This window comes from Erigeron canadensis, chromosome 2, assembly GCF_010389155.1.
Source record: "Erigeron canadensis isolate Cc75 chromosome 2, C_canadensis_v1, whole genome shotgun sequence".
Classification (NCBI taxonomy): domain Eukaryota; kingdom Viridiplantae; phylum Streptophyta; class Magnoliopsida; order Asterales; family Asteraceae; genus Erigeron; species Erigeron canadensis.
The window spans coordinates 22,393,858-22,411,831 of record NC_057762.1 but is presented as its reverse complement, the minus strand read 5'-3'; the positions used below and the strand labels follow the sequence as shown (position 1 = coordinate 22,411,831).

Genomic DNA, 17,974 nt, shown 5'->3' with positions numbered 1-17,974 from the left:
GGAGTCTGTAGATGCAGATTCGTTGTGACAATCGCAACATAGATTTGATTATCGTTTATGTTTTAGGAACTATGTTTGTAATCATTTAATAAGAACTTGTGTTGATATTTAATGATTACGTTTGAACTTCAATATTATATCTGTTTATGTTTTGTATTGTGTTTGTATGTTATATATTGTTTTGCAAGTACAAGAACATAGAATCAAGGTTTATAAGTGTCGTAGAACACTTAAACGATGATTGGATGTTATGTACGAGCCAAACGAAGTATAACAAAGAACAATGGGTCGTCCTTCGTGCTGATGTCATCAGCATGAAGGATCAGCCTCATGCTGACGTCAGCACGAGGCAGATCGGTTTGTTTATTGTTTCGGGCCTAATACGTAATTAAGGCCTAAGCCCACACGATCCAATACTTAATTAGTATAAATACAAGACCTAATCTACGAAATTAGGTTAATGATTTTCGAATTCTTGATAGTTATTCATGAATTGACGAACTAAGGTTAATTGTTCCTTCGTGTGTTTTCCTACACGAACCACAAGCCTTGTGCATCTCCTTGGGTTGATTAATTACTTATTAATTAACAAAAGGCAATAGCAATCTAGTTATCTCAAGAGGATTCCGCACTCTTGACATAACGAATCACATCTTATTACGATCCACGCAACAATAGGGCACTTTACAATTTCTAAGATAGCTAGCCATCTACGGTATTTCTAAGGCATTTCACTGTACTAAAGGGGCAATTATCACTATGCTTTGAATGTCTAGAAGGCAATTTCTCTTAATAAACCTCTAGGGATCGATACCTAGATAAATATAAGTAAGTAATCCTAATTAGAAATTGAGGGTTGTTACAGTTAAAGCTGCCTTTGCCCTAATGTCTAGAGAAGAGTCTCATAGAGATATACCTTCTAGTGAGACTTTCTTAAAACCATAGAATACTGTTTTTGCTACTAAGTTTCATGGAAATGGAAAGAAAAGTTTGGAGGAAACAAAAATTTTAATAATAAAAACTTTGAAAGTAACAAAAACCTTGAACATGGTAAGCCCTGGATAGATGTTTTGAGGTGGTTGGTTATCCTCCTGGTTATAGGAGAGATTCGTGTAGTAGAAGAACTTCTTCACAGTCTTTTTATAGGTCTAATAACAATGCTTTGGTGAATGAAGGTTCTTCAGCCAATATGGCAGGTATTATATTCAACTCAAACTGCTTCTTTAATATCAACTTTGAAAACCTTTTTTTGCTCTAATGTGAAAAATAAGACTACCATGTATGAAGATGGGTGGATCACTGACTCTGGTGCTAACACCCATATGACATGTACTGATTCCTGTTTGATTAACGTGCATGATATTTCTGATCTTGGTCTTTGATGTATGAAAATCTAGTTAAATTAAAATCCTATAAATACTCCTAATCGTTTACCACACACAATCTGGCAGTGGACCCGTTCGTATGTAATATAGATTAAAGTAAGTATAGGTTCGTTCCACGTAGACTAATAAGAGTTAGCGAGTTTTAAGTAATTTAGAAAGAGTTTGGTTTTTAAAGACACCACGTCATCTTGATTTTAAATTGAAAGTTATCTAGATTGAAAGAGTTAGAAATTCCGTGGAATTTATCGAAAAGAGATTTGTTTTAAATCAAATAGGATGAGAAGATCATCCACTTCGACTTTAGATACACATTATTTAGGTTGCATATATTTAAAGACCCAATTCAAATATGTTGATTTTATAACCGAGAACTAACAAAGACTCACCCCGTACCCGTCAAGTTCGTTACTTTATTAAATTCCCTTAGTTAACTAGTTCCATTACTAAGACCGGTACCCCAAGACGCTTTTCATAACTTTCCTAGCCAATTAATTGTTTTGGTTATTTAGATAACAATTGTGTCTATTGATTGTACCCAACCATTAACCCGTTAACCCTTATTAACTATCAATTACTTCCTACCGTACCCGTCATAGAAACAATTGCTTCTAACTAAGCAATCAAAATAACTTCTACACAACCTAGTTACCACTAAAGTTATGCAAAAACTATCCGTAATTGAGAGTTAAATAACAAAGAATTAATAAGCTAAGATTACGACACAACGTTAAATCAAATCAACTTGAATTTAAAAGATTTATGCAACCATTATTCAATGTATCACTTCATCTCAGTGGATGACGAATTATTTAGCTACTCATAATCAAAAACAAAACACAAAGAGTAAAAATATAGAAGAACATATTGTACCAATGTGTAGAAAACAAGTAAACGCTAAGAAAATCGACAACCGAATGCCTTGAAGCTCACAAACAACCCTTAGACCTTGATGGACGAAAAAGCTGCTGAGAATAACCCCAAAGAACCCTAAAGTCGACTAGAAGTGATTGTGTGTCGAATGAGAGGGCTATGGTCTTGTATTTATAGAGTTTTCAAGAGGTCTTCACAAACCGACCTACAGGTGAGACGCACCAAGCTTCAGGTGCGGCGCACCTGGCCTTGTTACCAAATTTGAAGCTGCCCGATATGCGACGCACCACAGGGTTGGTGCGTCGCACCTCCCTACTTTCCAACTTCTTCCAAGTTTCTGAATAGAAAATGCTCCGCACCTCCTTACATAGTGCGACGCACCTGCCCTGTTTTTAGCCAAAACTTGTAGTTTTCATTCCATCTTCACTCGTATGCGTCCACGAACCATCCTAATGCATCTTCTAGTCTTCCAAAAGCTGTTTCTAACCATTTTACGTGTTCTAAGTCTGAAATCACTAACAACACCATCAAAGCATCGAATGTACATATAATTTACACATAATTAAGCTTAAAACGTCTTAGAAACAATATGGGAATATGCATATAAATGGACATATCAGTCTTACTATTGGACATCCCAATGGGACCCAAGCCAAGATCATGAAGATTGGTGATTTGAGATTGAATGATAACATTATTTTATTTGGTGTTCTTTATGTGCCTAAGTAGTGTGTGAACTTGTTTTCTGTTTATAGTCTAACAAGAGAAAGTAAAGCTTTCATTAGTTTTGATCAAAACAGATTTGTTATACAGGACTTACAAACAAAGAAAGTGATTGGGAATGGTAACCAAAATGGGGGACTGTATTTTTTCAAAAAATTGTCTAAAGGTAATCAACCTTTTAATAGTCACATCAATATTAAGTGTCACTTGACTACACATGTTTGGCATAACATACTGGGACACCCCTCTGGTTCTGTTCTTTTGACCCTAAGAAACAAATTGAACTTGGGTGACAATGTTGTCATAAATCCTTGTGAAGTTTGCCATAAGGCTAAACAAACAAGGGACTCTTTTCCTTTAAGTAAACACAACACTAAATCCTTGAGTGATCTTGTTCATCTTGATCTTTGGAGACCATATAAAGTCCAAAGTAGAGAAGGATATAAGTCCTTTCTCACTATTGTTGATGACCACACAAGGGCGGTTTGGGTGTACCTCTTGAAATCAAAGGATGAAACCTTTGACAACTTTGTCAATTTTTACAAACTTATTGAAAATCAGTTTAACAAAAAGATTAAAATTGTTAGGAGTGACAATGAGAGTGAATTCACAAATCAAAAAATGAACTCTTTCATGAATGAGCATGGTATGATCCATCAGATTTCTTGTGTGTATACTCCTCAACAAAATGGGGTGGTTGAGAGGAAACATACGCACTTGCTCAATGTGGCAAGATCCCCTATGTTTAAACGGGGGTTGCCTCTGTTTTTATGGTCTGATTGCATTCTGACTGCCATTTACTTGATCAACAGGTTACCTTCAGTTGTATCATCTGGAAAATCACCCTATGAGTTAATTTTCAAAAGTGAACCTAATCTCTCCTATTTAAGGGCTTTTGGTTGTCTTTGTTTTTCTACAATTTTAAATAATCATGATAAGTTTTCTAGTAGATCTGAGAAATGCATTCTCATTGGCTATTCAAATGAAAAGAAAGGTTATAAATTATTTAGCTTAGATAACAAAACTGTTCTGTTTTCAAGGGATGTAAAATTCTATGAAAATGTTTTTCCATTAAAGATGGTTGATGATTCTCACAAATCTATTTCACTTGATAAAAAATAGAAATCTGTTTAAACCTCTTGATCCTATGTTTTTTTATAATGAAAAACCAACTAATAATGCCCTAAGACCCAATGATGAAGGGGGAGCTTATATATCAGAGAGTGATGGCAACAATGATGATCCCTCTGGTGGCCCAACTATGGCTGCTAGGGATCATTCCACACCTGCAACACCCACTGATGATAATACAAGCAATTCTAAGGGCAACAACAACAATGAGACCACTCAATTAACTCAAAGGGTTGATAGACCTACCTGTTGATCTTAGAAGATCCACTAGGATTTATAAGACTCCCAGAAACCTAAATGACTTTGTTCTTTACAATAAAATCAAGCATAACATTGCCAATTTTGTGTGTTATTCTAATTTGAACCTTGAAAATTTCTGTTTTGTATCTAATTTAAACAGTCATCATGAGCCTTCATCTTACAATGATGCTAGTAAGAACCCTCTTTGGGTTGAAGTTATGAATAATGAAATGCAGGCCTTATATGAGAATGGTACCTGGGAATTGACTGACTTGCCACCCAATAGAGAACCTATTGGGTGCAAATGGGTGTACAAAATAAAGTATAAGTCAACAGGTGAAGTGGATAGGTATAAGGCTAGGCTTGTGGCTAAAGGGTATTCCCAAAGGGTGGGAATTGACTTTGATGAGACCTTTTCACCCGCGGTGAAAATGGTTACCATTAGGTGTCTTGTTACTGTGGCGGTTAAAAATCAATGGCCTATTTTCCAACTTAATGTTAACAATGCTTTTCTCTATGGAGACCTTGATGAAACTGTTTATATGTTACCTCCTCCTGGTTATCATTCTGATACTGACCCTAGGGTTTGTAGATTAATCAAATCTTTGTATGGGCTTAAACAAGCTCCAAGAAAGTGGAATGAGAAACTTACTTGTTCTTTAATTGAGTTTGGTTCTACTCAAAGTAAAAGTGATTATTCTCTATTCACTAAGACTACTGGTAAGGCCTTTGTTGTTCTTCTTGTTTATGTGGATGACATAGTCATCACTAGTAATTGCTATGATAAAATTGAACACTGCAAACAGTTTCTAAACACTAGATTCTCTATCAAAGGATTTAGGAAAACTCAGGTATTTTCTTGGAATTGAAGTTTTAGATACTGAACATGGTATGTGTTTATCCCAAAGAAAATATTGCCTTGATTTAATTTCTGAATTTGGTATGCTTGGATGTAAACCATGCCATACTCCTACATAACAGAATCTTGATCTTTGTTGCAGGAATGAGAGTGATAAGCCTTTGTCTAATATAACTGAATATCAGAAATTGGTGGGTAAGTTGATCTACCTTACTCTTACTAGACCTGACATAGCCTATGTTGTGCATATTTTAAGTCAGTTCATGCATGATCCTTTTGAAACACACCTAAAGTTTGCCTTTAGGGTTCTTAGGTATCTCAAAGTATCCCCAGGTAAAGGTGTTCTGTTTAATAAAACCACTTCCCTTACTCTGAATGCCTTTGTGGATTCAGATTGGGCCAAGAAGGTTTCTGCCAGGAAGAGTATCACTGGATACAATCTCTTCCTTGGTAGTTCCTTAATCTATTGGAAAAGCAAAAAACAATCCACAATCTCAAGGTCTTCTGCTGAAGCAGAATTCAGAGCCCTTGCTGATGTTACTTGTGAGGTCATTTGGGTTTTGAAAATCTTGAAAGACCTTGGTGTTCATAATGATGAAAGTGTGTAGATTAAGTGTGATAGCAAGGCTGCAATTCAAATTGCAGCCAACCCTGTTTTTCATGAAAAAACTAAACACTTTGAGTTGGATTTGTTCTTTATTAGAGAAAAGGTTATGATGGATGTTATTGAGATTGTGAAGACTACTTCAGTAAACAATGTAGCAGACATTTTCACCAAAGGCTTATCTTGTCTACAATATAAAACTCATTGTGACAACCTTGGACTATTTGATCCCTTCCACAATTGAGTTGTAGGAGGGTATTGAATTAAGAAACTTAATTGTTACAAATATTGTATAACTTAAAATGTTTATGTGCAGGACCATTAGTGACATGTTGTTAAAGTTGAAGGACCTGGACTGCTTCCTCTGATGATCTTAAGGACTGAAGCTGTAAAGAATAAAAGATCAAGGGCTGAGGAGTATTTGGATGCGCCTATATAATCAACCTAGTTATCTTCCTAGGTTTCCTAACATTCTCTGCCCCCTTTTCTAGCCGTTGTCAGTGTCGTTATTTACAATGTAATCGTTATTGCTTTTTGGGCTTGAGTTTGTTCAAAACCCTTTTCTATTTTCTTGAACGTTAGTAAGTATTGTGGTCTATTGTTAATAAAGATGAATATCACAGTTTATTGTTCGATCATCATTGAATCATCTCGTATTATTATCAAGTTTTATATATCGTTCACATAGTTTTTTTACTACCGATCTAGATATTATGGCATCGATATAAGTTTTCCTTAAAATACATTTTTTATTAACGATTTTTTTTATATCTATAGAAAAATACCCATTTTAATCCACATTTTGACTTTTTGACACATTGCTTGTCCCTACCTTTGACCATTACAAAACCTACCTCACCAGATAATTTTACCACCTCTAGCTGCCTCAAAGGAAAAGTTTATACCAAGGACCTCCTATTGAAATCAAATTGGAATATTCAATCCACCTTGGATATATAACGACTTGCATATAAAAAAGGGTAAATTACACAAATGGTACCTGAGGTTTGTTCGAAACTACACTGGTCACACCTACAATTTAAAAATTATGCGAGACATACCTATCATTGTCAAAAACTTACACTGACCATACCTAACCCTAACGGAACGTGACGGACCGTTAAAAGGGGGTCACATGCCACTCACGTGAGAGGGTAAATGACTATTTTACCCCCCACCCCCCAAAACAACTCCCCATATCTGCTTTTAATTAATAATTATGTATTTATATTTATATGTATATATCGTCATCTTCATCATGTTCAACAATTATCAAAACTAAATAAAATTATAAAATACCAACAATCATCTTTCTCATATATAACATCATCAATCATTTCCTTCTAAAACTCACAATAACATCAAAATCGAAAAGGAATCAACAAAGAAATCAACAGATTTACAAAATTCAATTTCATTTCAATTATATGATAGGGAAAATCTATATTCACAAAATCTATATCAAATTCGTACACACATATATATATATAAGATATGTAAGATAAAAACTTAACTCATACACACAGCTTTAATGTGTATATATATATATATAAGATAGACTAACAATTAACATTAGATACGTTATTTGTCTCATTAATTTGGAAAATAATATGTTTTCTTTCCTCTCTTTCAACTCCTTCATCCACCAAACCGGTTTTTGGAATACACGATGCATGGCCACAGTTTCACGTACGTGCTTAACAATGAAAGCAATAGTAGCAAGATTGACCATATCTTGATGTTTCCTGGTTTCATGAATAAATGGCCTACTGCCTCATTCACATCCCTGCCCAGGTCATTGTCTGACCATCGGCCCCTGATCTTAACAACGTCCGATGTTGATTTTGGACCACCACCTTTTCGCCTATTTTCATCTTGGTCCCTCAAACCAGGTTTTGATCAAGTTGTTCAAAACAGCCTGTCCACCGGTATTTTCTTTGGCAAGCCCGGCCAAATCCTTAATTCAAAACTCAAAAAACTAAAACCAGACATAAAACGTTGGATTCGGGAAATCTCCACTCAAGAAAACCAGGAAACCCAATCCCTCCAAGATCAACTTGAAAGCCTTGACCAAATCATCGACCACAGAGATTTCACTGACACCGAGCAAGCCCTCTGGATTGACACTGGTAAACTCCAAACCTTTGAAAAAGCAAAAACCATGGACCTAAAACAAAAGTCTCGAGCAAAATGGATTGAGGACAGTGACGAAAATTCTGCCTTCTTTCATGGTTATATCAACAGCCGTATTGCAAAAAACCGATTGTGTGGCCTAGAAATCAATGGCAACTGGTATGTGGATCCCCCATCCATAAGAGAAGCTGCCTATTCCTTTTTCAAAGCAAAATTCAAAGAACCTATCCATGTGCGGCCCAAACTTGTATGTCGTGGGCTCAAAACCCTACCCAAGACTCTGCAAGTAGTCTTACCTCCCCTTTCACCCTATTTGAAATAACCCAATCTGTATGGGACTGTAGAAATGAAAAGGCCCCTGGGCCAGATGGGTTCAATTTTGGGTTTATCAAGAAATTCTAGGATGAAATCAAGATGGATTTTTTAAACATCATAATAGATTTTTATCACTCGGGCACCATTAGTAACGGCTGTAGCTCCTCCCACATTGCTCTCATTCCCAAAAAGGCAGATGTCAGAGAACTAAAAGATGTTCGTCCAATCACTTTGATTGGATGCATCAAGAAGACGATATCGAAAACCCTTGCCAACAAATTAAAAGGTAAGTTGTCACAAGTAATATCCCAAAACCAATCCGTCTTTCTCTCTGATAGGAATATTCTCGATGGCCCATTGATGTTAGATGAGATAATTTCTTGGCTAAGGAAAAATAAACGTGAAGCCTTTTGTCTGAAAATTGATTTTGAGAAAGCATTTGATATTGTGAACTGGGACTTTTTGTTATCAATCATGGAACAAATGGCCTTTCCCAGCTGATGGCTGCTCTGGATCAAGGGACTGTTACACTCCACGAGATCAACGGTACTTGTTAACGGATGTCCGACTAAGGAATTCAATTGCGAGAGAGGTATACCTCAGGGAGATCCACTCTCCCCCTTTCTTTTCATAATAGCCATGGAAGCATTCTTCAACATCCTCCAACGGGCTTCTGAAGTAGGCCTAATCTCGAGAATCAATCTACCGAACTTTGGGCCAAACCTAACCCACTTACTATATCCAGATGATGCGCTTGTTTTTGGTTCCTGGTCCATTAACCATCTGCGAAACATAAGCAGGATTATGAAAATCTTCTATCTTGTCTCTGGCCTTCAAATAAACCTCCAGAAATCTAGTTTTTTTGCTATAAACCTCACCGATTTTGATACAACCAACTCAGCCAATACACTCAACTACAAGATTGGGAAATTTCCCATGGATTACCTCAGCATACCTATCGGTGCAAATATGAATCACATCAAAAATTGGCTCCCGATCATTCAAACTTTTGAATCCCGATTATCACAATGGAAGGCCTCAACCCTCTCTATTGGTGGTAGAGTTACACTCATTCGTTCTGTGCTTGACAGTCTCCCGACTTATTATTTCTTCTTGTTCAAGGCCCCGGTATGTGTTTTGTCAAAACTTGAATCGATACGTAGCGTATTTTGGGGGGGGGGGGGGGCACTTTAAATGGGACTACAAAAATTCCTTGGGTGGCATGGGATAGGGTTATTGCTCCTGTTTCTGAGGGTGGGCTTGGGTTGGGAAGTCTTGAATCTAAAAACCTTGCTTTATTGTCAAAATGGTGGCGGCGCCTCCGCAATGAACCACACTCTCTTTGGAGTCGGGTCTTGCAATCCATTCACTATTCTCCACGTAATATGTTGCCTATTCCGTTTAGCTCTAACCTGGTGGGTGTTTGGAAGTCCATCTCAAACCTTCACACCCATCTTAGTCGCTATGATATTGCTTTGGAGGACCTTTTTGTAGGTAACGTCGGGAATGGAGAGCAAATTCGCTTCTGGATTGACTGATGGATTTCTCCCAGACCATTTAAAGACTCTTTTCCGGACCTCTTTAGACTTGAAAAATTCAAAGGATGCCTTGTAAAGGACCGCTGCACTGGACATGGGCGCTTCTCGCAATGGGAGTGGGGCTGGAGCAGACCTCCATCAAACCTGATTGAACTTCAGCAGCTCCATGATTTAATCTGCCAAATCTCAAATGTTAATCTCAAGAACAAGATGCATAGATGGTCATGGACCAAAGATAGCTCAGGATCATTCTCCGTTAAATCAATGAAATCGCATATGCTATCCACCACGTATAGACCAAACCACTGGACCTTCCCATGGAATAAACTCGCCCCATTAAAGGACAACATCCTCGGATGGAGACTTGAGATGGATAGAATCCCTACAACCGATCAACTAAGAAGAAGGAACATCTCAACTGCATCTGGTTCATGTAGATTATGCAATCAGTTTGAGGAAACTGTCGAGCATCTCTTTTTACACTGCCCCTTCGCTTAATCTCTTTGGTTCTTCCTGTTCACATGGTGCAACCTCCCCCCAAACAGACCAGGCTGCATTAAAGACTTGCTCGAGTACCATGACCATCCGCTGATAGCACCAACAAAGAGGAATCTCATTAGCCTTGTTATCCTTGCTTATGTATGGGTGATATGGAAGTGCAGAAATGACTCTATCTTTTTCAAATAAGCAACCCTTAATCCGTTTTGCAGCTAGAGAACTCAAGTCAACAAGCTTCTCATGGTTACCGAATCCGATCGGAAAAGCTTCACTTTGAATGGACTCAATGGAACACCTTCAGTATCTAGTGTTTTCTTTTGTTTAGAATTCTGTTTTGATCTGTACTAAAAAAAATTACTTGTATCCCGTTGAACTCCTAGCAACTCGCTAGATTATCTTTTAATAAAGCTCTTTTGATTGTTCAAAAAAAAATATGTTTTCTTTGTGAATAAATTGAAGGCACCACCACCACAACAGTCCCATCACTATCGGCAGCGCCACCAGTAGATCCGACCACCCCTTCCCTATCCATCAACAGCCGTTGCCATCCCTAGCTCTTTAGACCGATCAATCGATAACGTTTCTATACTTTCATTCTTTATTTATGGAGTATTATCCTTCGCTGAAATATATATGCTATTGGGTTTTTCATCTTCATCATCATACGTGAATGAAGAAGACGGGGATAGGAATGTCGGGAACGAGGGTACTAGGGTAGTTTGGGGGAGTTTCAGATGTTGAAAGGGATGTATTGGATGAGTAGAGAGTTGTGTAAATAGATACAAACATAGATAAGAAGTGAATATGTATCTTAACTAGATATATATTTGCTTGTATATGTATTTGCTTCCTTTTTTCTTTTCTTTTTTGGATGATGAATATATAAATATGGGGAAATATTAGCTACATGATCATGTAGCCTACTAACTACAATAAATCAATAAAAAGACATTCTTACCCTTAAAAATAAATTAGTCGTAGTTTCATATCTTCGTTGACTTTATCAAGAAAATTCTCATTTATTTTACCAAATTTTCTTCCTAATTAAACGGATGTTAACGACTCTCGTTTCATAAGAAAATTCTCCTCCTAAATTACTATTACTACATTCCAATGACCAACATATTGTGTATAAAAAATTGATACTGAACAAACTTTATGATAATTATGTGGTGCATACAAATGTAGAGACTACACATTAAACAGCAAAAACAATAATGCAACAATAGTAAAACTGATGATAAATGACTAATTTTTTGCATTGTCCTCCATGATAAACCAAATATATATAATTGCAACATCTTGTATTAAAAAGTCAAACAACTTCAGCAACATCTTGCAGTAAAAAGCCAGCAACAGAATGACAAAACCAAAAAAATAACTCCACCAATTTAATCTTATGCTAACTCAATGATATTATCTTTTCGAGCATCATCCATCTGCATCATATATAAAGTCATGATTATAAGATTCAAATAAAAAGCTTCCAATTATGTATTACAAAACATGATCATACCTTTTTTTGTTGACATCCGCCTCTATTATGACCTTTTCCCTTACAATAACCACATGTTTTCTTCTTTTTCGGGTCCATAGAAATTTCCAAGCTCCCCTTTATTCTTGTAGCAACCTTTGGACGACCTTTTGTCTTGACAGGTATTTTTGGATCAAGAACTAGAGTTTCTTGTGATACGTCTCTTTCTGTCATAACAGGGGCACTAGAATCAGTATTCGGCTCGACTCTCATCTTTTTTCTTTGATTTTGTCCATCCAAAAGATCATCAAGGATAGACTCAACTTTCTTCATTTCGATGGGAGAATCTCGTCTATCTTCTATTAACTTGTTAAACTTTGATCGAATTGACCATAAAGTTAATAAAGTAACTTCTCCAGTAGCATTAGTATCACTACATCTCCACCGGGGTTCATTTTTTTCATCTTTATATGTTGCTTTCATCGTCCACCTTGGCAATATGTAGTGATCTGGGATGGCTTTTACCGACTTCTTCCTCATTATGTATAGAATATGCTTGCATAATATTCCATAAGTCTCAAACTTTGCATAGGAACAAGTTGCATAAAAATCTGAACTTACTCTATACTCAACAATCCTCCAATATTCCTTATTCACTTTCAAAAGTCCAAACCGATATTTTACCAAACAAGAATCTTTGTTTAAAGTTTCATGACCACAATCAAAGCTATTCTTCCACTCATTTTTGAAGATATCATAAATATTTCTTGTATAAGTATGTGATGCCATTGCTTCAATCGGATGATCACTATGCAATGTAGGCTTTGAATTCACAGTTCTATGATCTTGATCTTCTTCTGCACCTCTTCGTGAACTTAATGCTTTGTCATATTGTCATACAAACTCGTTTAACATGGTTTTAGAGTTGACATAACCATCAAAAAACGAATGCATACTTTCACATCGACCACTACTTGTCATGCCCGCAAAAAAAGTGTCTTTTAAATATGACTTAACCCACTGATGGCGCAAGCTGTACATGTTTCCTAACCAAGAGTCATCAGCAATATCATATTTATTCTTTACTTCAACCCATTTTGCTTCAAAATCTTCAACATTTTGACTTTTGAGCCATCGATTAAAAGTTTCTTCAAAATCATCATATCGAGATTGCAATGGTTGGAGATGTTCCAAAATATGCTTTTGAATATGCCAAGCGCAAAAACGATGTCTTGTTTTTGGAAAAACCTTGGCAATTGCTTTACCCATTGCTAAATCTTGGTCAGTAATGATAGAAACTGGTGGACATTCATGCATACATTTAAGAAATTGTTTAAACAACCATATAAACGATGTCTCAGTCTCATTTTCCAACAATGCAGCTCCAAACAAAATAGACTTGCCGTGATGATTCACTCCAACAAAAGGGGCGAAAGGCAAATTAAATTTGTTCGTTCTATAAGTTGTGTCAAAAACAACGACATCACCAAATTGACAAAAAGACGATCTTGATCTCCCATCAGCCCAAAACACATTTCGTAGTGTACCATCTGTACTCAATTCCATTGCAAAGTAAAACTCTTGATCTAGTTCTGCCTTTTCTTGGAAGTGCATAATAATTCCATGGCACTCTTTTCCTAAATTAATTTTCCTTTCGTTGGTGACAATGTTAGAACATTGTACTCGAGTAAGCCTGTCCTTTTCACTACCTCTTAATGCATTCACAGCTTTAGTAATATCAGAAGGTTTAATACCGGAATTCGAGAGTAGAGTTACAACATCTTTACATTCCTTAGAGCGGTGAAAAATGCTATGAGACCTACAGGTCACTTGTATCATGGCCATACACCCGGTTCGAGTAATACAACGACGTTGAATATCATCTCGGAGCCGTCGTTTATCATTCATATTCTTATAACCTTGTTTGTTACATACAAATATACTCGTGTAAACTATGTTCGTTACCTTGTGTTTATAGGATTGATTCCTTCTAATACCAAAACCTCTTGATAGACCGTATTCGTTATAAAAATCATATGCCACATCTAGATTATCAAAGATTCTTCCAATAAAAGAGTACCTGTTAGCAGACTCATTAGAAAAACTCATTGACTCCTTTTCTTCTCCATCTTGCACAAGATAAAAGTTATTGTCGATTTCATCTATTAGTGTATGTTCACCTTCATAATTATTTTTATCTGATAACATTTAACATGGTGAAACTAAAATACATTACATATAAGTCTAGTAAACAATTACGAACATAAAAACTCTAGACTAATATTATCGAATAATTTATTAAACTTCGTATAACAAATTATAATAGAAGTACAAAAAAATATGATTAACCTTGTAGATATTCGTTGTTGCTTAATGGATCTGACGTAGATGAAATTGTAGTGGCAAAACTTCCAAAATATTGATCTTGTTCACCCATTGACATAACGAAGAAACAATTAGTAAACAAATATTTGATGTTTATGTGCTCTTAGATATTTTAAGAAAATGTGGAGTGATAGATAAAAAGTTAATCAAACAAACTGGTGGGAAAATGTGTAAAATTTAGACGGAAAATCTACAAAAATTTTGATTGTGCACTACTTTAGGATAATTAGAAATTAATAAGGGTGAAATGTTAATAAAAAAATTGGAGGGAAAACATGTAAAAATTAGAGGGAAAATCAACGAAGATATTTGTTGTGCGTTAAGTTAGGATGATTGAAAACTAATTTATTTTTAAGGGTAAGAATGTCTTTTTATTGATTTATTGTAGTTAGTAGGCTACATGATCATGTAGCTAATATTTCCTATATATATATATATATATTGATATAGATATAGATCTGGGTTTGACCATATGAAGAAGAAGAAATAGTGGGAAAAGACTGTTTTACCCTCTCACGTGACTGGCATGTGACCCCATTTTAATGGTCCGTCACATTTCGTTAGGGTTAGGTATGGTCAGTGTAAGTTTTGACAATGATAGGTATGTCTCGCGTAATTTTTAAATTGTAGGTATGACCAGTGTAGTTTCAAAGAAACATGTGCCAAAAAGTATATGAGCATGATCCGGATTAAACAAAAATGTTATAATATAAACCAATCATATTTCATATTAATTCCTTAAAACATATTTATATCTTTAGCAGCATCATGTGATGCAGAGAAGTTAGAAATGAATTGTAAATTATATAATCTAAAGTGTAGGCGGAACTATGAAGGGTCGTGGGAGGACCTCGGCCACCCAAAAGTTTAGTTTATATATACGTTTTCATAGATTGAACTTGGCCCCCTCAAATAATTTGGTATCGACTTTTAACCCCTTAAACAATTTGGACACGTACTTCCCCTAATCCAATGGAGAAATAATACAGATTTTAGAAATCGGATTATTACATAGAAAACTTGGCTTTGGTGTTTTCAAATACTTGTTCCGCAATAATGGCTCCGCTGCTATCAGTTTTTTTGATTTCCAAGCTAGCCATTTGATAAAACCCAGTATCTCTTATTGCATCTGTAATGAATTGATCAAACCTATTTGCAATTGCTACTATAACTTTAGCACCATAGACTAATCTCTGTATGCACATAAACAATATATGAAAATCTATAACTACTTGACTTAAATAAAATAATCAACAAAGTAGTCTAACTAAAATGTTGCCAAACATGCGGATTAGACAGCTAGAGTATAGGGTCAGATTGTGTTGGTCCAAAACATTTTGGACTGATTTATTAATTAATGGATTCCATAAATGATTTGTCATAAATATGCAGGTTAAAAGTATATTATCACAATAGCAGTTTATCGTTTTCCATGGTATTAAGGCCGTTGGCATTGGAGCTTCCATGTCATATTTTACCAATCACTTCCAACAACTCATCTTTTGTCATCTCATCCACTCACTCACCTCTCATTCTATTATTTTGTTCGCATCCCACCACTCACTAAAATTTCCATTTTATTTAAAACATAAATAAAACATAAAACATTAAAACATATTAAAATATAAAACATAATAAAACATTATATAAATATAAAAGTTCTGTGACAAATTAAACATAAAACATTAAAACCTAAAACATATTAAATGGAACCTACAAACTACATGGCCAACCGCCTTTCTGGCATATCTCGCGTTTGCGGTTGATGATGAACTCCTTGAATGCCGAGTGGGAATATTATCGTGAGGACTGAGGATCCATAACGAACTTCATATCACGGTTGTACTCATCGCCCTCATGAAACCTGAAATACTCCTCGTCTTTCTTCTTTTGAACCTCCAACTGTGCCTTCAATAGATTGGCCTTCTCCACCGTATAGCTCGACAAAGATATCACGTACCAAACTACGGCTTGATTGTTCACTGCTAACCTTCTTTTTGTCCCTTGATTGTCGGGATGGAGCAGGATCTTCATTGAGCCACAGCAAAGAGACGTTGAATTCCATTTCTTCGCCCCTAGATGGTGGTGTTGGAGTATTGTTAGAGTCGGAAGATATTCTTTTCAAATTTGAGCTTGATGACTCGCCGCCGCCAATATACCGTTGCTCTTGCCACTTTTGATTATCTTTCACAATGTTCCACACGTTAATATGTGTGAACGTTTTCTTGTGTTGTTTCTAAAAATTTTCCACTGCTTTCGCTTGGATATTAAGATCGTTGCACCCACTTTGCTTCATACAATATATATATATATATTTATGAAAATAGAAAATTATATATATAAAATTTAAACCGAAAACTATATATATATAAATATATATACCGCCGCTTGATGATATCCGTTCAATGCTTGAATTAACGGATTCATAACATTTCTTTTCGAGTTCACTTGATCTTTGGTGTGTGTGGTACCCTGTATAAGTTCGTGAAAGTGTCATATAATTCGCCTCCAAAATCCCATCTTCGTTTGACGGTCGCCTACAACCTTATCTACGAACACTTTAATCCAACCCTTTGCTAGTGCCTCTTCTTCTTCTTGAGCCCAAGGCATCCTATCCAGTTTTTTGGTCCGTGTGGGACGCACAAGTTCTTCGATTTCTATTTCTTCAATTCCTGTTCCTGCTCCCAATCATCTTGTGTTTCAGGAACGGCATCAAGTCCTATTAAGTCATCGTCATCATCATCCAGCTCGGGTTGTGAGTCACGTGGCGACCAAAACGGATTGATATTGACATTGCCCATCTCGTACATTTGAGGCCCGGTCGAGTAATACATATTTGGTGACTCCTCATGCATCATGCGTCGACGAAAAACGAGTTGGGATTCATGCATCATTTGTTGCCGGCGGCCGTGTGGAATTTGAGGTGTCGTTTGTTGCCGGTAAACGGGTTAAGATTGAGGTGTTGTTTGTTGAACTCGACCGCGATATACATGGTCGCCTCTTCCCCGAGTCGATCTCATTGCTCGTTTGTTTTGCCTTGATCCATTTGTGAAAGTGTATGTGAAATTTTTAAAAAAAGATGAAGATGTTAAGTGTATTTGATTGTGCACCAAAAGGAGTGAGGTTGAGAGCGAAATGATGGGTGTTTTGGTTATTTGTTGGCGATTCCCCGTTCCCCGAAGGTAGGGTCCGTGCCTCTTTAGGCCAATCAAATGTATGTGTGTGTGTTTTTTGGTTCGATCGTATTGTGAGTATGTCTTGGAAGGTCTTTCACAATAACTATTACAAAAGCTCCTCCTACATAATCTCCTAAAGGTTAACTATTTTAAACAAATTGAAGAAATGGAGTTGATTAAGTAAAGTCAAAGTGGCAATCAGATAAAGATTTATTAGTATGATGATGGAAAGTAATTAATTAAAAAAAAAAAGAAATAAAGAGAAGAGAATAGATAGTCGGTGACTTACTGTTATTGGCAGAAGTATGATCCTCCATGATCAGCAATGCAATTTAATGTAATGAAAAATAACAGTAAAAACAGAAAGATGAACTTTTTTATATGTTATAGAACTAATTGCATTTTTGGTCCTTGTGATATCACATTTTTTGCAGGTTTGGTCCAAACTTTTCAAAACTCGCATTTTGGTCCAATAAGTGTGCTTTCTTCGCAGAAATGGTCCACTCTTAAACGTCCATCCAATTTAAGACGTTAACGTACCCATGTGTGTGTTACGTGAGGGTAGTTTTGGCATTTAATTCCTACCCAACCCCTTTATAAGCAACTTCCACCCTTATTTTTCAGATCCAAACCCTTTTTCATT

At 36.1% G+C, this 17,974-nt stretch overlaps 2 protein-coding genes across 2 annotated transcripts; one reads left to right on the top strand and one right to left on the bottom strand.

The window, feature by feature from the left end:
* The first annotated feature begins 7,481 nt into the window (after positions 1-7,481).
* LOC122587876 lies at positions 7,482-8,761 on the top strand. Its single transcript, XM_043760035.1, has 2 exons — positions 7,482-8,104; positions 8,422-8,761. Exons 1-2 carry the CDS (start codon positions 7,482-7,484, stop codon positions 8,759-8,761), a joined length of 963 nt encoding a protein of 320 aa, XP_043615970.1.
* Positions 8,762-12,664: 3,903 nt separating this feature from the next.
* LOC122587875 (protein FAR1-RELATED SEQUENCE 5-like) lies at positions 12,665-13,978 on the bottom strand. Its single transcript, XM_043760034.1, has one exon. It carries the CDS (start codon positions 13,976-13,978, stop codon positions 12,665-12,667), a length of 1,314 nt encoding a protein of 437 aa, XP_043615969.1.
* Between the last annotated feature and the right edge of the window lie 3,996 nt (positions 13,979-17,974).

What these genes read in the sequence shown, in the direction of transcription:
- LOC122587876 (XM_043760035.1), top strand. Translation starts at nt 7,482, where the DNA reads ATGCATGGCCACAGTTTCACGTACGTGCTTAACAATGAAAGCAATAGT. An exon ending in CTAGAAATCAATGGCAACTG is followed by an intron (nt 8,105 to 8,421) that starts GTATGTGGATCC and finishes TAACGGCTGTAG; the next exon opens with CTCCTCCCACATTGCTCTCA.
- LOC122587875 (XM_043760034.1), bottom strand. Translation starts at nt 13,978, where the DNA reads ATGTTATCAGATAAAAATAATTATGAAGGTGAACATACACTAATAGAT.